The sequence below is a fragment of the Chrysochloris asiatica genome, unplaced genomic scaffold, assembly GCF_000296735.1.
Source record: "Chrysochloris asiatica unplaced genomic scaffold, ChrAsi1.0 scaffold00140, whole genome shotgun sequence".
NCBI lineage: Eukaryota > Metazoa > Chordata > Mammalia > Afrosoricida > Chrysochloridae > Chrysochloris > Chrysochloris asiatica.
The window spans coordinates 3,852,922-3,872,455 of NW_006408658.1; the positions used below are offsets into that span (position 1 = coordinate 3,852,922).

The 19,534-nt window shown below is 37.8% G+C and overlaps 1 protein-coding gene across 1 annotated transcript; it reads left to right on the forward strand.

Annotated features, from left to right (window-relative positions):
* Positions 1 to 18,370: 18,370 nt before the first annotated feature.
* LOC102816153 (olfactory receptor 52H1-like) lies at positions 18,371 to 19,318 on the forward strand. Its single transcript, XM_006870215.1, has one exon. The coding sequence runs from the start codon at positions 18,371 to 18,373 to the stop codon at positions 19,316 to 19,318; it is 948 nt and encodes a 315-aa protein (XP_006870277.1).
* Positions 19,319 to 19,534: the final 216 nt, after the last annotated feature.

The following is a 19,534-nucleotide window of genomic DNA, read 5'->3' on the forward strand; positions in this document are numbered from 1 at the left end:
AGTGAGGTTGGCCCAGGATCAGACATTGTTTCGTTCTGCTGTGCATGGGGTCACTATGAGTCGGTTCCGACTTGATGGCACCTGACAACAACAACAGTCCTACCTGATGAGTCCTGGTGTGGTGCTGTGGGTTAATGCACTGAATTACAAGGTCAGTTTTAATTGCAATGTTGATGATTGAAGCTTACCAGCCACTGTTAAGAAAACCTATACAGGGTTGCTAGGAATCAGAATCAAAATGATGGTGCTTAATAAACACAACAGCTGATGGGAGGCAGCAACTATGCTTACATGGTCAAGCCATACTACTATCTACTACAGAGGCACCCATTTGGTAAAAGCCACTACCCTTTCCTGTACCACATGATCAGTGTTTCACAACAGCCAACACCTGTCAAATGCACCCTCAAGTGTTCTACACGAACAGCAAAAAAGAACTGTACACAGTCACATTTTCTATACATACACAAGAGATAGTTGATGAGTGCCTAAGAACTCACCAACATACAATCATTAGTCAAATACAAATACAACACCATCACAATGTCTTAGAGACAGCAGACAATTTCACTTCACATGAAGAAACCAGACAGATTGACTGAAACAAGTAAACTAAAATACAGAGATAAAAAACTTTTCTGAGGGAGAAATGGCAGGCATTGGAACTGCCTGAGATGGAATTAAAAAGAACAATATTTAGGTACCTTCAATGGATTGAGAGAAAGATCAAGAAAGTAACGTATAAAATCAAGGAAAACACAGAAAAACCTGTAGAAAAACCCAGGTGAAATAAAAGACAAAAAAAGAAATGAAAAATTAAAAACTAGTGAATAAATTCAGAATTTTAATACTAACATTTTAGATATATATAATATATTGAAAGGTCAAAGGACTAGAATTGAATCAATGGAATGGTAAACTAGTAAGCTTGAAGAGAAATCTCTGAATACTAATCTGCAAAAGAAACAATTAGAAAAAGAACAACAGCATCAAAAATGAAGTAGGCCTATGAATATATGGGAATATATTCCTCAACCAAGAGGAATAACTTACATGTGGTCATACTTTTAGGGAAAAAAAAGGCACAGAGAATAATTTGTCAAAGCTATGGAAGAAAACTTCCCTAATATCCTGAATGACAAGAAGGTATTGAAGCATTGAAGCATTCAAGAAGCTGAATGAACCCAAAATAGGATAGACATCAAAAGAAAATCACCATGATATATCATAATCAAAGTCTCCCAAACAGAAGACAAGGAAAGAAACCTGAGAGCAGCTCTAGCAAATGAAAAGATACCCACAAAGGAGAACCAATAAGACTAAGCTCTGACTTCTCAGAAGAAGCCATGTGGGCAAGAAGACAATGGGATAACATACAAAACTTGGCAAGAAAAACTTGTCAACCCAAAATTATACTCAACAAATATATTCCTCAAATATGATAGAGATATTGAGACATTTCTAATCAATTAATTATGTTCAACTGGTAATGTGCCCAATGAAAAAATAAATCAGAATGACATGAAGCAAGAATGCCACAGAGTACAACAAATTTAAAGACTCATGGACACAACAGGTTCCTATAATAAGAGGACAGATAATATTACCCAAAGCAATCTACTGATAGAATGCAATCTTGAAGCAGAATCCACTATCATTCTTTTCATATTTGGAAACCTAATTACCAACTTTATATGGTGGTGGTGGTTATATGCTGTGGAGTTGGTTCTGACTCACAGTGACCCTGTACAGGGTTTCTGAGGCTGTAAATCTTATGGTAGCAGAAACTTTATATGGAAAGGAGAAAAACCCTGAATAAGCAAACTACTAATAAAGAAGAAGAACAAAGTAGGAGGCCTCACAATTCCCAATCCCCAAACCTACTATACAGCCACAGTAGTCAAAACATCCTGACACACACACATAGACCAATGAGATATAATGAAGAACCCAGAAGTAAATATATCATTTTTGACAAGGAGACAAAATCCATTAGATGGGGAAGAGATATTATCTTTAACCAATGGTGCTAGCAAAACTAGATATCCATTTACAGAAGACTAAAACAGGATCCATATCTTTCACCAAATAGAAAAACAAACACTGGATGGAGTAAATATCTAAATGTAAAGCCTAAAACTATAAAGGTCATTAATGTAAAAATAGGTGCAAACTTAGGGGCCTGAATACGTGGTATAAATACACTCTCAATACACTAAATACACTAAAAAATGCACAAACAGAAGACAGACTACACAATGAAACCTCCTAAATTTAAACATTTATGTGCATCAAAACACATAAATATTACAGAAAAAAAAGAATAAAAAGGGAACCTATAGATTGTGAAAAAAATTTTTGGCAATGACTTATTGGATGAGGGACTAATCTCTAAAACATATCAAAAATTTTAAAACATCAACAACCAAAAATCCCTATGTAAAAAAGGGCAGAGAACATGAATAAACAATTCATTAAAGATATTCAGATGGCCAACAAACAAATGAATAAATGTTCTCAATTTTTAGCCATCAGAGAGATGCAAATTAAAGCAATAGTGAGATATTAACAATAATGTCAACGTTCCAAATAAAAAGAGAAAACAGAAAATTCTTCCAAGGGTTAGGAGAGATTAAAACTCTCTTACATTGCTGGTAGAACTGTAAAAATGGTACAACTACTGTAGAATATGGTATGGCATTGCCTTAAAAAGTGGAAAATAGAAATACTGTCATAACTACGCATCCCCACTACTAGATAGCAGTACAGTGCTTATCCTACAGTGCCTCATTTGGTTGATTAGATCTCTACAATGTATTATAATCTAGGCAGTTATATCCCTTACTTAACACCCAACCCCATTTTCAGTGTTACTGTCTTGTTCAAATGATCAGACTGATTGTCCTCTAGACATGTCTCAGATTGTGGATTTCTCTGATTATAAATGACAAGTCTGACAATCCCTTTTCTTTATGTAGGCTTATGTGTGTGTTTATCATTGTTATTGGTTGCTTGTTTTATTTGTGTGCAAGGAAATATAAAATGAGAGAAGACCTTCCCCCACAAATATTTAGGTACACAATGACATCAGATAAGCTGGAAAGCTGATACAAAATGTGTGGTTTCAGTGTGCTCATTGTATATTGCTCAATTTGTGAGTAGTACAGGAGAGAGGTTTTCAAATGAAGGCTGAACAGTCCCAAATTCCTCTAAGGCTGGTAACCAGTGAGTTGCTGGTCCCACCAGGATAAGAGCACCAAAAGAAAGGTACAAGATCATGGAAACACGAACACTCAGCAGATGTAGAAGTTGGACTTTGAAAGTTCATACTGTATCTAAACTGTGCCTGCATGACCTTGAATGTGTGAAACATGGGGATACTGTACAAGAAGTGTGCTCTTACTTATCTATAAGGAAACACTCAGATATTGAATATCCTTTTCCTTCTGTCATGTAGAGAAGGGAGACACAACTCAACTTTGGTTTATGGGATGGAAGGTATTGCTAGCTGGACTTAAATCTGAGAATAAAAGGAGAAATATATGGGAGGGCATAAGGTTGAACATGATGTATGGCCTTGTCATTTTAAGAATCTGAGGTGTAGGACTATCACATGTCTCATCGTGGTGCTTATACTGGATTTTCACGTCTCAAGTCCCTGGCTTTATTGCAAATGTAGGTCCAAATATTTAAAGGAGAGATTCAAGTTATTTAGGGAATTTACATGTTTTATGGTAATGCACGATTTAGTCATTAAATATTTTGTTTCTATTCTCTTTGTGGTCTGTGTCCTCTGCATACACATCAGTTTGTGTACATGTATGTGTATATGTGCCTCAGAGAAAGAGAGTGCTATTGGACTTCATGTTTGTGTAAGATTATATGTGGGTAGAATGCATGAAAGAATATGTCCATCATATTTTTCCATCTGAAAGATTTTGTGTATTGAGGTCTATGTTGCAATTTTAGAGACTATACAAGTATGTTAAAAAAAAATGGAGCAATGTTCCTCTTAGAAATATGGACTGATTATGTTCCTAAATTCAAACTATTAGGGTATTATAATTCTGTAATTTAAAGGACACTAAATGGTTCATTTGGAAGACAACTATCTGGCTGACTGATTGGAAGAGATCCATATTTGTGCCCATTCCAAAGAGAGGTGACCTAACGGAATGTGGAAATCATCAGACAATCTCTTTGATATCTCAAGTGAGTAAAGTTTATGGAGTAAAGACCAAGCAGATCTGAAATAAGGTCCTACTCTTCTTTTCTACCAAGGGCACAGAATGATAGTCTGCTAGACAATGTAAAGTATAGTATAAGTTCATAGTGTTTATAAATATAGCAGTAATAAAGAAACAAATGACATTTAAAACATGAACTTATTATAGATGCTTTTAAATATCATGGGTAGGTAATATAATTAGCTGCTAATTGAAATATTGGAGGTTCAAATCTACCTAGAGGTGCCTGTGAGGTAATGCCTGGTTATCCATTTAAAAAAAAAACAAAACAAAAACAGTCACTGAAAACCTTAGAGAACACAGTTCTACTAAGACACACATGAGTTACAGTCAACTCCATGGCAACGGACATACTGGTTACATGAAAGAGATAATTTTCTCTAGAATTATTTTCTTGATAACATTTTTGCTTGTGGATTATGGGGGATACTTAGGATATGATGAGGAAGAAACAGGAAATAATTGAATTACTCTCAAAAAAACTATACAAATTTGTAAATGGGAAATATGTCAGTATGACAGAAAACATGTCATAGGTGGGAAAGGGAGACTGAAAGTACAAGTTCAGTGAGAAATTTTGTAGAGGATTAGCAAATGAATAGTTAAGACATTTATGACAATATTCAAGTCTAATTTTTGGTCCTTTTTTGTGGGACTAGAATTCACTCTAAATTTACCACTCATGCACAATACTTTCAACTCAAATCTATTTTAAACACCAGTTTCTTTTGGCAGTGGTATGATGGGAATGATTGTTGTTGTTGTTAAGTGCAGTCAAATCAGTTCCAGCAGAAGAACTTAATCCCTAAAATCAACCAGAGATCTTGTCAAAGGCCTGTACTTCCTGCAGTAGGTTTATCCCCCAAGTAAGTTCATTTGGATACTAAAAGAAAAATTTAGCACCCTTGCCGGAGATCTTGTGGAAATTGCAAAACAAAAGTAAGTGCCAGACACATTTGGGAAGTGGAGGATTGGGAAATTGAGAAGGATAATACTAAGCTAAAGTCACACATCCATGGCAAGATACATGCAAATGCCCCTAATGTGTATTAAATGTTGTGATTAAAGAAAGAGCTTACAAGGGCAATCAGAATATTTTGTTGTTAGAGTTCACTAGAAGAGTGGTTTTCAGTCATATTCTACTAATTAATTTCTGAAGACTTGCTTTGAGACAGATGTCCAGGAGTGTGTTTCCATTTCGAATACTTTACCAAATCTTCTGAATTTTTTCTTAGGTAAATCCTGCCCATTTGATCTTTAATGGTTGACCATTCTGCAGTATGTGAACCTTACAAGTGTTGTGGTCTCCCACATCATTGGAATATTCAGCAAAATGGCAGGTACAAGATCAACATACAAAAATAAGTTGGATTCCTCTGTAATAACAATGACAGTGCCAAAAAGAACATTACGAATGCAAAACCATTTATAATAGCCACCCAAAGGATGAGATATTTAAGAATAAATGTAACCAGAGAAACAAAGAATTACAAAACACTACTATAAGAAACCAAAAGACTTATAAAAGTGGAAGAACATACCATTTTCCTGGATAGGAAGAATCAACATTATGAAAATGTAGATATTACCCAAAGCAATTTACACATATAATGCAATCCCAATTCAGATTCCAGCAACATTCTTCAAAGAGATGGAAAAGATAATTACAAACTTTATATGGAAAGAAGGAGACCCAGGATAAGAAAGCACTGCTCTAGATGAAAACAGGGTTGGAAGCCTCTGACTCCCCAGTTTCAAAATCTACTACATGGCTACAGTGGTCAAACACCCTGGTACTGGTACAATAAAAGATACACTGATCAATGGAACAGAATCTAGAATCCAGAAATTAACCCATCCACATACAGCCAACTGACTTTTGACAAAGTGCCTAGGTATGTTACATGAGGAGGAGATAGTCTCTTTATCAGATGGTGCTGGTAGAACTGGAAAGTGATATGGAAAACATTGAAACAAGACCTTTACCTCATACCCTATACAAAACCCAACTCAGCATGGATTAAAGACCTAAATGTGAATTCCTAAATTATGAAAGTCATCAATGAAAAAATACGGACAAATGTGAGGGCTCCAATACAGGGAATACACAGACTACCAAATATTTTGAAAAGTACACAAACAAAAGTAGACAAAATAGATGATTGGGACATAGTAAAAATCTTAAACTTAGGTGCATCAAAAGACTTTACCAAAAGAATAAAAAGGGAACCCACAGAATGGGAAAAAATGTTTTGCAATGACACATCAGACAAGGGACTCATTTCTAAAATATAGGAAACTACAACACCTCTACAAGAAAAAGACAAATAACCCAATTAAAAAATGGGCACAGGACATGAACAGACACTTCACCAAGGAAGACATCCGGGCAGCCAACAAACATTTGAAGAAATGTTCATGATCGCTAGCCATTAGAGAGATGCAAATTAAAACAACAATGAGATATCTCACACCAGCAATAATAACAAAGATAAAAAAAGTAGAGGACAATAAATGCTGGCAAGGATGCAGAGAGTCTGGGACCCTCTTACATTGTTGGTGGGATTGCAAAATAGTCCACCACTCTAGAAAGCAATATAGAGCTTCCTTAGAAGGTTGGAAATAGAAATACCTTATGTTCCAGCAATTCCTCTACTTGGTATTTACCCACAAGCAATACGAGCCATAACACAAGTAGATATATGCACACCAATGTTCACAGCAGCACTATTTACAATAGCAAAAAGATGTAGACAGTCTAAGTGCCCGTCAACTGAAGAATGGATACACAAACTGTGGTATGTACACACAATGGAATGCTATGCTACCTTGAAGAACAACAAGGAAGAAAGAAGAGGGGGGTGGGGGGAAGGAGTAACCTGTTACAATTTAATGAATTTTACCTATACTTAAGGGAGCTCTGGTAGCATAGTGGTTACGAGTCAGGCTGCCAACCTCAAGGTCAGCAGTTCGAAACTACCATTGGTTTCACAGGAGAAAGAGGAGGCGTTCTGTTCCCATAAAGATTTGCAGCCTCGGAAACCCTGTGTAGAGTCACTATGAGTCAGAACCGATTCCACAGTACTTAACAACAACAACAACCTATACTTATGGATGTAGTAGCTCAAAAAAGGGAACAAATCTTTACAGCAAGGATCACTCCCACCCCCTTGGTACACAAGGTTGACAGGGATGGACAACTTAGACATTGGCTATCCAAAATGGGGGACCTAATAAAGGCAAGAAGTGACTGGCTTAAGCTTTCAAGAGGGAGCCTAGTTCCAGACGGGGCGGGGGAAGGTAGAATCACTACTGAATGATTTCCAATCTGTTGGGACCAGGCTGGCGAAAGGAAATGGGGATAAGACTGTTGCGAAACTCTTTTACAATAGTGAATAATTGCCATCAGTACTGACTGTGAGGGTAGGAAATATAGAGGTAGATGCTTTTTGACAAAAGGAGGACAGTGATTGGTTTTGCAGCCCAGGAGCGGAGCTCCCTGGGACAATCAAGTGAGAAGAATGGAGAGAGAACTAACACAGAGAGGCAACGACACCAGGGATGGAGACAGAGACGATGATGTGACAGATGGAGTGGCTGGGGACACTGGACTCAGGGAGGAAGTAGGGCTGTGTGCTGGCAGCTAGAGGGTGGGCCTGTGTTGTGTACCCTTTGGTTATTTGATGATGCATGTAGGGATTTGTAATCATTGCAATGAAACGAAATAAGCTGATGTTCTCCCATGTAAACCGCATACACACACACACACACACACACACACACACACACACAGTCTAGGGATGCTGCTCTCTCAATATACTGCCTGTTCTAAAAGATCTGAACCTGCAGGGACTTTGCGTTTGAACCACTGATCTTGAGCTTAGCAGTTCAGTGCTTATCCAATGGTGCCACACTAATATTTTTGCATTCCATTTCATTTTTGACAACTTCCAGTTTTTCTAGATTCATACTTCACACATTCTGCATTCTGATTATCAATGGTTGTTTGCAGCTGTTTCTTCTCTTTTGGGTTGTACCCCATTAACAAATTAATGTCCTGAAATTTTGCTTCATCTAAGTCATTGAGGTAACTCATTTATGGAGGCAGATATTTGCCAGTCATATTTTTATTTCTTCCATCATGGGGGGCTCATCGTCTGGTACTGTATCTGACAATATTCTGCTGCTATGCATAAAGATTTCAGTGGGAAACTTTTCAGAAATGATCTGCCTCTCCTTGCTTGTTGTTGTTGTTGTTGTTGTTATGTGCCGTGGAGTCGGAGCCGACTCATAGCGACCCTGTACAGGGTTTCCGAGGGTGTAAATCTTTACGGGAGTAGAAAGCCTCATCTTTCTCCCGCGGAGCAGCTGGTAGTTTCAAACTGCTGACCTTGCGGTTCACAGCCCGAGTCGTAACCACTACGCTACCAGAGCTCCTTACTAGTCTGTCTTAATTTGGAAACTGATAAAACTGTTACCATTGATGCTGCTGGTGGCATTTAAAATACTGGTGGCATAGCTTCTAACATCATAGCAGCACAAAAAGCCACTATAGTACATCAAACTGATCTTAGTTATTAGGAGATGCAAATCAAAATAACAGTGGGATTTCTCACTACAGCATTCATGTCAAAGTTCAAAAAATCAGAGCACAATAAATGCTGATGAGGATGTAAAAAGATTAGAACTCTCTCACACTGCTGGTGGAAATGTAAAATGGTGCAACCAATGCATAAAATGGTATGGCATGTCCTGAAAAATATTGGAAGTAGAAATATCTTATGATCTAACAATCCAACTATGAGGTATATATCCCAGAGAAATAAGAGGTGAACAGAAATGTTTACACCCATGTTCATATCATCACTATTCCTAGTAGTAAAAGGATGAAAATAATATGTCCGTCAATAAATTAATGTAAAACCAAACTATGGTCCACACACACACACAACTATATTCTAAATAATATCAAACACTAACCATGAGTCTGTGAGACAACCCACAGCATGGATGAGCCTAAATGCTTAATGACATTAATCAATCACAAAAGGACAAACAATTGTAGTAGACTACTATTGCAGAAAGCCAAGGGAAGATTTACACATAGGTAGCAATATTCTTTGGAGGTTAGCAGAAGTGGCAGGAAAAAGGAGGGTAAATCTCTAACATGATGGTAAATATATTACCTCAAGTAAAGCAAAAGGTAACATACAGTAGGTGGGAGGTCACACAAAATGATCAAGACTGTGAAAGATACTGAGAGGAACACAAGAGTTATAGGCAACAAAGGTAAATACTCTTAGATACATAATCTTCCAATGACAGTAATAACAATGATCTATGAGTGGACAAGCTCACCAGCCACTCCTTGGAAATCCTATATAGGAACCTACTCAACAGCACTTAACTATAACTACAATAGTGAATTAATGAAGAATAATGAATTGATATGCTTTATTTTTTACCTTTTACTAGCTAGGAAGTCAGCTGTGTGTTGACATACCTTTTCTTTACCATGCTAATAGAATGATAAAATTTGTATAAAATCGTAATTGGTTCTTTAAGTAGGTAGGAATGGTGGAGAGTAGCCTTAATGTTTAAGTTATGAATTATCAATAAAGAGAGCAAATATAACAGAACACATTCCTGTTTTAACCAAAAGGAAATCATTAACAGATTCAGTAGAGAGCTATTTTGCTGAGTCCAAAAAGAGTAGCATTAAGCTTTAAGTTCTATATGTGTTTATACATTATGTACCAGGTGGTTACATCAAACTCATGCAAATCACTTAAAAGCAGATCCTTTCTACACAATCAACAGTTAAAAAAAGACAGGTTTCTCCATAAGGGCAAAAGAAGACACCAACAGTAAGAATTGAAAATGTCCATGCCTTCAGCTTACCTATTCATCATGTAAAAATAATGGCCCACCAAACTCTCCATGAAGTGCTGGTGTGGCACTGTAGCATAAACACTGGACCACAAAGTTGGTTTGAACTGTAAGGTCAGTGGCTCAAACTTACCAGTCGTTACTTTAAAACCCCATACAGGGTAGCTATGAGTCGGAATCCACTTAATGGCACTTCACAACAACAATAAGTTCTCCATGCCACATATAAACAAAATACTGTCAGGCATTTGACTCAAATTTTCAATAAATTAAAAGTTCATCCTACAGGTTGATGATGCATGGAGGGGATTGTAACCATGGCAATGAAATGATATAAGATAGGATGAATTTAAAACTAATGTTCCCCCATGTAAACTATCACATAATTCACAATAAAACGTTAAAGTAAACAAACAAAAGTCTTAGTAAATCATGGAAAACTAGATAAGAGACTCCTATCTATTCTGATGCAAAATATTGGTAGCTTTGTTTGCCAGTACCTTCAACTCTTAATTATTTGTGTGTTTCTGAGGAAATTGCAGATTTTTTAAGGTTCATTGGTAAAATCTGTTTACAATAAAATTCTTAAAAGACAAAAAAAAAAAAAAAAAAAAAGTTCATCCTACAACATTGGATGCAAAATTTGTAACCATTGAAAATAAATTAGTTGTACTCTGTCCAATCAGAAGGATATATGTCTATGAATGAGAAAAAAGGCAAACCATTCAGGGTTATCTATTTTTTTTTTTTTTTAATACTTTTACTGATATAACAAGAGACTTGGATTTACAAAATTCATGGAAATTAACTTGGCTATTTGTGTTATGGGATGTTGCTTTTGTGTACCATATAGTTGGTTCCAATCCACACATTGACCCTGTATAGAGTTTTTGAGGGGTGACTGGTGAGCTTCAACCCCAGTTCAAACCGACTTTGCAGTCCAGTGCTTTTACTCACAGCACCACACCAGGGATCTCGTGTTATAGGATAAGAGCCTATTTGTGTAAATAGAGATGTAGCCCCTCAGAACATTCAGGCAGGATACTGCCTCTTGAACCTTACCAACAGTCAGATCTAACGGTTTTCTCATAAGAATACATTTATTTAGATAAAATTATAATAAGATCCCTGTTTGGGTTAAATCTCAAATAATAAATATGTGTAAAGCACATAAAAATCTAGATGAAAAAAAATCAAGGTAGAGGAAATCATAACTGCCAAGATTTGCACTTAGGAAATGACATGACAAAATGTACACTTTCAAATGAGCACTGTTTGCAATGTGAGGAATGTGTTGAGGAAGACTTGAATGGAGACTGAATCATCTTTTATGAGGTTATTAGAGGTTATTAGAGACGCTGGTAGCTGTTCAATGGAGACAGAAAAAAGAATGGTTTCTGGAGATATTTAAGACAAATAGTAATACAATTTGTTAAGAAAAAGAATGTTGTTAGTGAAGTGACAATTGCTTTAATTAACATCACTATAAGAGGAGCTGGTTCTATAGGATAGTAGATACAGCTTGAGGCCTGATGGTTTTGAAGAACACATAATATTTAGCCAGAGATGGCTAGCAGGAACTAGACACCTAAGGGTCCTCCTTAGGTGGTCATCCAATTGGTTCTACCCCACCGCTGTAGAGAAAGTTCCAGCCAACTTTCTTGTAGGTTTGATCCTTCATATTCCATTCTTTATGTGAATGTGTGTGTATGTATATATATATATATGTAAATATATATAAAATAAAAGTCAGAAGAATTCACTGTATAGTTTATAAATACAGTTATACAGTTTATGGGATCTCACTCTGTAAGCAAACAGTATTAGAAAGTCGTAAAGCGGTCTGTATAATCTTCATTATCAGGGACCCTAATTTTTTGTGACTTAGGTGGAACTGGACTACATATAAAAAATATAATCTGCACTATGTCAGCCTCTGTGTTCAAGTTTTCACAAGAAAATGTTACTTAATTTGTCAATCCTTATGATAGCCTTGAGAGGTAATAGTAAATTATCACTTTTTTATAGAGGCTAATTAGCTTTCCTAAGACCCTCTGGTTAGTAGGAAGAGATTGAACCTAGCTGTTCTAATAGGTACACATATATTAGTAAGCACTGAGTCTTAAGTATGCTCCTAGGTATGTTGTTGTTGTTAAGTGCCATCAAGTCGGTTCCAACCCATAGTGGCCCAGTATAGGGTTTCTGAGGAGCAACTGGTGAGCTTGAACTGCCAACCTCGCAGTTCAAATGTCTTTGCAGTCTGGCGCATTAACCCACAGCTCCACGCCAGGACTCCTAGGTATATCAGCACGCAAACAAATGAAAAAAAAAAAAAAAATTTCATACTGAAGCAGAGATGACTCACAGGCTTGGGCAGGATTATCTTCTTCCCTAGAGGGTAAGAAGAGAATCCCTCAGGGTTTCCCAGGTCTAACTACTCATATTCTCTTCACACTGAGCAAAGATCCAGAGAAAATAAAAGGGAGAAGGGATTAATCTATTATTAATCCCCTTCTTTCCTCTCCAGTCATTTCTTTGGTTAGTGTGTCTGCCCTCTGATATAATTGCTGTGTGTCTCTCAGGATAATCTTCAATCCTTCCCTTTAAACCCTGCCCCTAACATTAGGTGAGTACTGCCTACTTGTCTGGATAAGCACTGAACTACTAACCACAAGGGTGGTGATGCAAACCTACCTGCTGATTCTCAGAAACCCCATACAGGGACACTGAGTTGTAACTGACTCAACAGCACTTAATAACTGCCTACTTGAAGGAATTTGGTTTTGATTAGGATTTGAAGGAGTGCTGGTAGCACTGTGGGGTAAACATTAGGCTACTATCCCCAAGGTTAGTGGTTCAAAGCCACCAAGAACTCACCAGGGAAAAGATGAAGCTGCCAGCTCCAGAAAAATTTATAGACTTTGAAACCCTATATTGGAGAGAAACAGGAAGGGGTTGAAGAGTTCTTGGTGTCACCTTTTAGGAACCATGAACAAGTCACTTCCTTCCGTGAGAAATTCCTATTTATCAAGTGATGCTGGCTTCTGCTACTTGGGGGAATGCTTCATTGAATTAGCAGTGAAAGAATAAGAGACTGACAAATTAAGAAGTGGGTGAATCATGAACAAGACTAGTGTTGTTCAGTGTCAGTGCTAAATATGTGATAATGGCCCATAACCCTACCACAGGGGTAGAATTAAGTGTGGGAGCCCTGATATAGCACTGTAGGCTAATGCGCTGGACTGCAAAGTTGGTTTGAACAGCAATGTGGGTGATTCAAACTCACCAGCTGCTCCTTGGAAACCCTTCACAGGGTAGGTATGGGTCAGAGCTGACTTGAAGGCACTTAAAAACAACAACAACAAACATGAGTGTGACCAGGGGTGCTCTTGTGCTGGAGACAGCATCCTGAGAAGCTGAGGCCCTGTGACAAATTGGATGAAAATCCAAAGGGGCCCTTCTCAGAATTGCAAGCTATGGACCCTGAAGTGACCTCCTGAAGTCCCGGGTTCATAGGTTTTTACGAACTCACTGGTGGGCTACCTCTGTATAATTTTCTTTGGTCTTATTGTTCATTCTATGCTTCTAACGCCAGTAATTGTAGCTTCTGAGAAAATGGTTTCTTATGTGCCTCTCTTAATGTCTCCACTGTGTTGGCAGTGCGTAGGGTCCTGGGAACAAATCTTTTTGAGGAACAAGCAAAAGCCACCTGGGATGCATGTCAGAACTGCATCTTGATATTAACCTGAAGCATGAGCCTTTGATGTCCATATACAACTATGTGACCAAAACGCCTCTAAAGCCGAGACAGTAAAAAGTCTCCTCAGAGGACTCAGAAAGGTCAGGAACAGGAATATTGGAAGTATTGATTAAAGGACAATAGTGATAACCCCCTCAAAGAGCCTCTGGGTATAATCAGTTTAACCCAGATGCTCCCCTTCCTCCTGGAAGTATATGGAAATGTGATGTAGCACTTAGATGCAGAATCAGGAAAGAAGAATAGGAATGTGGAAGAGAGATCTCACCTTCTTAGAAAGGTTGAGACTCGTCTCTCATCTTCTCTGAAATTGTAAGAGTAAAGAAGAAAGAATTATTAGTTGATAAATGAAGCCAGGTGTCTGAGATCTTGTTCACAAACAAAAACATGAGCTTTTGTTTGCAAAGTATCCAAAGACAGCTTCACTCCCTTCAAAAACCTTACTTTAAGCCTTCTATGACCTTTTAAATCTTTTTCACCTTTACCTATTAGAGATTAAGTGCTAAAAGCATGTTAAGTATCCTTGAGACAGTTATGATGTATATTTTAAAATTTGTTCCTATGAATCATTGTGTCCTGTTTTGAATGATTAATCACGTTTCAGTTCTGTATTTTATCTGAATAATCATATCCTCCCTTTGTGAAAAATCCCTTGGAAAAATATAATAAATGGCTGAGACAGTGTGAGTGCTTCATGCAATGCTGGATACAATCAATGTAAGGCTGCTTGCAATGCTGGATGAGATGCTGGATGTAATGCAAGGCAATGCAGTAGACCAACCTGCCTTTCAGCTTGCATCAAACTTGTATGTCTGTTTCTTTGCATCTCTTTGTCTTATGCTATGTCTTTCGTCTCTCAGACCTCCCAACTTTGTGCAACTCACTCTCCTGTCGAGGCAAGACCCCAACATTCCTGGTAGCTTTAGCATCTATTTCTGTCTGTTTTCTTTTCTTACTGTATAGTTTCATTGCTAATGATAATAAGGATGACTTAACATATAATCTGATAGCAAGTCAAAGGCCATCATGCCTGGTAAAGTGGAGGGACAGTGGAATAGAGGCAGCTCCTAATGAAGGTGGATTGACCCAATCGCAGCAATAATGAGCTCAAACAGACCAGCAATTGTGAGGATGGCACAGGACTGAGCAGTTTCGTTCTGCTGTCATAGCATTGCTGTGAGTAAGAACCAACTTGACGGCACTGAAGAAGAAGAACAGGAATAACAAGTCATCACACTTACGGCAAGCTGATTATATGCCAGGTACTGCAATACAGATGATTTTTGATCATGTCTTATTTTATTATTATAGTAAATGTAAGAACTAATGCTATTATGTTTGTTTTCATATGAGGAACTTGAGAGTCAGATACTTCTAGTGTCTTAGTCTTGTTTTTGAACCAGGAAGAGGTAAAACACTCTGAACCAATCCACGTGCATTATGGGCATCTGAGTGTGTGTATGTCTGTTTACCATAATATGGTGATCATATCTATTAATATGGATAGTAATTTTTCACATATTATATGTAGTTCATATCTAAATTCCCCTATTATTCATACATTGCTTTCTATGCCAGATTTATTTAAACTGAATCCAATCTACAGTGTTGTTAGAACTCTAAAATTTATTTTACTTTAGAAAGGTATTTCCTTTATCTAACACCCACCCTACTACATTTTTAAATGACATTGCATTTTCAGATCAAATGATCAGACTGATTATGTTATATGCAGCCTCACACTGTGGATTTGTCTGATTGGAGAATGATAAGCCTGATAATTCCATCTCTATTCACAGTCTAATATGTGTGTGTTAATGAATGTTTTTAGATATGTATTATACTCATGTTCAAAAAGATAAATAAAATGAGGAAAGACCTTCCCCTCCATAAATGTAAGTAAAGAATGACTACAGATAACTAGAAAACTGTGATGCAAAGTATATGGTTTCAAGGTGCTCATTATATATTATTCAATATGGGAGTAGCACAGGAGATGGTTTTTGAAATGAACGTCATACAGTCTCAAAAGGCTCTAACTGATAATAAGTGAGTTCTTGGTATCAACAGGATAAAGGCACTGAGAGGAAGGTACATGAACATGGAAAAACAAACACTCAGCAGATGTAGATGTTGCACTGTGAAAGTTTGTATCTGAAATGTGACCCCATTACATAGAACATGTGAAACATGAAGACACTGTACAGGTGTGTGTTTACTAATATAAAAGGGAAATCTCAGAAAAACAATATTCTGTGTCTTTCTGCCATGTGCAGACAACAGAATAACTCAACTTTGATCAAAAGGATAGAAGACACTCTGAGCTGAACTTAAACTGAGAATAAAAGGAGGCATATGTGTGAGAGAATAATATTGACTATGCTTCTGGCCTTGCCATGCTAAGAATCTGAGGTACAGGACCATGACGTCACATCTTAGTGTTCATACTGGGTAACCCTAGCTTTACCATATGGTTATCTGGATGATATTTGTATCTTTCCTTATAAAAATAATGGGGATATAACTGGAGAAAAGAGTGAATGTAGATCCAAGCATTTAAAGGAGATATTCCAGTTATTTTGAAACTTTACAAGGCATGACACAGTATCTGAACCAGTTATGAAATCTTTATCTGTATCCTCTTACTGTTTTTTTTTAATGTTTTTCTGTATACACACAAGTGTGTGTGTGTGTGTGTGTGTGTGTGTGTGTGCATTAGAGAAAGAGAGAGTGGAAGAAGGATTTTATATGTGTATACTCTGGTAGCGTAGTGGTTACGAATCGGGCTGTGAACCGCAAGGTCAGCAGTTAGAAAATACCAGCTGCTCCGTGGGAGAAAGATGAGGCTTTCTGCTCCCGTTAAGATTTACAGCCTCAGAAACCCTGTACAGGGTCGCTATGAGTTGGAACCGACTCCACGACACATAACACCACCAACAACAATATTATATATGGGTAGATGGTGTGAGAAAATTTGTCAATCATCAAATGCCTAAGACTACAAGCTTTAAATGTATTCGCATCTGAAAGATTATGTGTCTCCAGGTCTATGTTGCTAAGAGACTATAATTTCATAAAGGAATAATGTTCATTAAAAAAGAAAATTTGAAAGATAGTACTAAGGTGCACCTGACCCAAACCATGGTATTTTCAATAACTTCATATGCAATGTGAAAGCTGGACAGTGAACAAGGAAGACCATAGAAGAATTGATGCTTTTGAGTTATGGTGTTGGAGGAGAATATTGAAAGTGCCATAGGCTGCCAAAAGAACCAACAGATCTGTGTTGGAAAAAGTGCAGCCATAGTGCTCCTTGGAGGCCAGGATGGCCAAACCTCATCTCTCATACTTTGGACATATTGTCAGGAGGGCCCAGTCTCTAGAGAAGGATATCATGTTTGGTAAGGTGGAGGGTCAGAGAAAAAGAGGAAGACCCCCAATGAGACGAATTGGCAAAATGGCAGCATCAATGGACTGAAGCGTGGCAACAGTAGTGAGGTTGGCCCAGGATCGGGCAGTTTTCGTTCTGTTGTGCATAGGGTCGCTATGAGTCGGTACTGACCCAATGACACCTAACAACAATTACTAAATTTAATGTATTAGGGTATTATACATCTTTAGGGAGAAAGGCATAATGAGTCTTAGCTATAGGTGAATTTCCTACATCATAGTTGAGTTATAAGTCATACATATCATACTATAAGGAGTCAGCTAGAATTTGATGTGTGGAATTAGGTTTTTGAATGGCAGTAGAAATGTGTGGTGCTAACAAGTCTAAGAGTTCCAGTGAAAGGTGACATGGAATGGATTGAGTACTTGTGAGCTAGCTTTAAACCTTGGGGCAAAGATGGATATTCCTCAATGAGAAAACAGGTTACATATGGCGGTGACCATAGACTCATATATGCTATAATCTCCCAACCCATGGAAAAATGTGTCTGGTAGTTTGTTCATTTGTATCCAGGCCGGGTGTATAATTAAAAAGGGTGTTTGTACCCTGTATGGAAGGTTTTCAGGAAAAGTCATGAAACAATGGGCTTGATTTCATTCAAGAAAATACTTCCTTTAGGTGGAATGACCGAATTTATGATACAATAAACATGCTCTTGCATGTTTCCTGCCATCATTGTTCATCTCAATCTTTTTACTCTCTGAGATGTCCCTCATTCTCAATGATAAATTATATAATTATTTTATATTGGTGGTGGTATGTCGTGGAGTCAGTGCCAACTCATACCTACCCTGCATAGTGTTTCCAAGGTTGTAAATCTTTACGGGAGTAGAAAACCTCATCTTCTGTAGAATAGCAGCTAGTTTCGAACTGCTGAACTTGAGGCAGCCTGACTCATAACCCTATGGTACCAGAAGAGTCAATAATAATGAATACATCAAAGTGAAAATGACTCTCAAGTGATCCAAACTTTCTTTTATAACCCTCTTTCAATAGGACGTCAAACCTGTGCCATCCCAGTGTACAATGGTCATTTCCAACCTGAGCAGTTACAGCCCAGGACCCTTCACTCTGGTGGGCATCCCAGGTCTGGAGAAGTTTCATGTGTGGATTGGGATTCCTTTCTTCATCATTTACATTATGGCTGTCATGGGAAACTGCATCCTTCTCTACCTCATTGCAGTGGAGCGCAGCCTTCATGAACCCATGTTTTTTTTTCTCTCAAAGCTAGCCGTGACTGACCTCATTTTATCCACAGCTTGTGTGCCCAAAACACTCAGTCTTTTTTGGCTTGGGGCTCATGAAATTACCTTCTCGGGTTGTCTTACACAAGTGTTCTTTATTCATTATAGTTCTGTTCTAGAATCAGCCATCTTGATGGCTATGGCATTTGATCGCTATGTGGCCATCTGCTCCCCTTTGAGATACACTACCATCTTGACCCCGAAAACCATCATCAAGATTGTTGTGGGCGTCTCCTTACGGAGCTTCTGTATCATCTTGCCAGAAGTATTCTTACTGAAACGCCTACCTTTCTGCAGGACACACATTATTCCCCACACATACTGTGAGCATATAGGGGTTGCTCGACTTGCCTGTGCTGATATCTCCATCAACATCTGGTATGGCTTCTGTGTTCCCATTATGATGGTCATCTCAGATGTAATTCTGATTGCCATTTCGTACACCCTTATCCTTTGTGCTGTTTTTCGTCTCTCCTCTCGAGAAGCCCGCCAGAAGGCCCTTGGCACCTGTGGTTCTCATGTCTGTGTCATCCTCATGTTTTATACACCTGCTTTCTTCTCCACCCTTGCCCATCGCTTTGGACACAATGTCTCCCTCACTTTCCATATTATGTTTGCCAACCTCTACATTGTTATCCCACCTGCACTCAATCCCATAGTTTATGGAGTGAAGACCAAGCAGATCCGAGATAAGGTCATACTGCTCTTTTCTTCCAAGGTCACAGAATAATGGTCCAGTAGACAATGGAAAGGACAGAATAAATGTATTAGGTATACAAATATAGCAAGAACAAAGAAACAAACTATATTTATAGCATGAAATTACTATAGGAGAATTTGAATACCAGGAATGGTAAATATGCTCATCTGGTAACTGAAAATTTAGAAGTCTGATTCTACCTAGAGATGCCTGGGAAGGAACACCTGTGATCTATTTTTTTTTTAA

Bases quoted from the DNA above. Each gene is read 5' to 3' on its own strand.
- LOC102816153 (XM_006870215.1), top strand. From the start codon at position 18,371: ATGGTCATTTCCAACCTGAGCAGTTACAGCCCAGGACCCTTCACTCTG.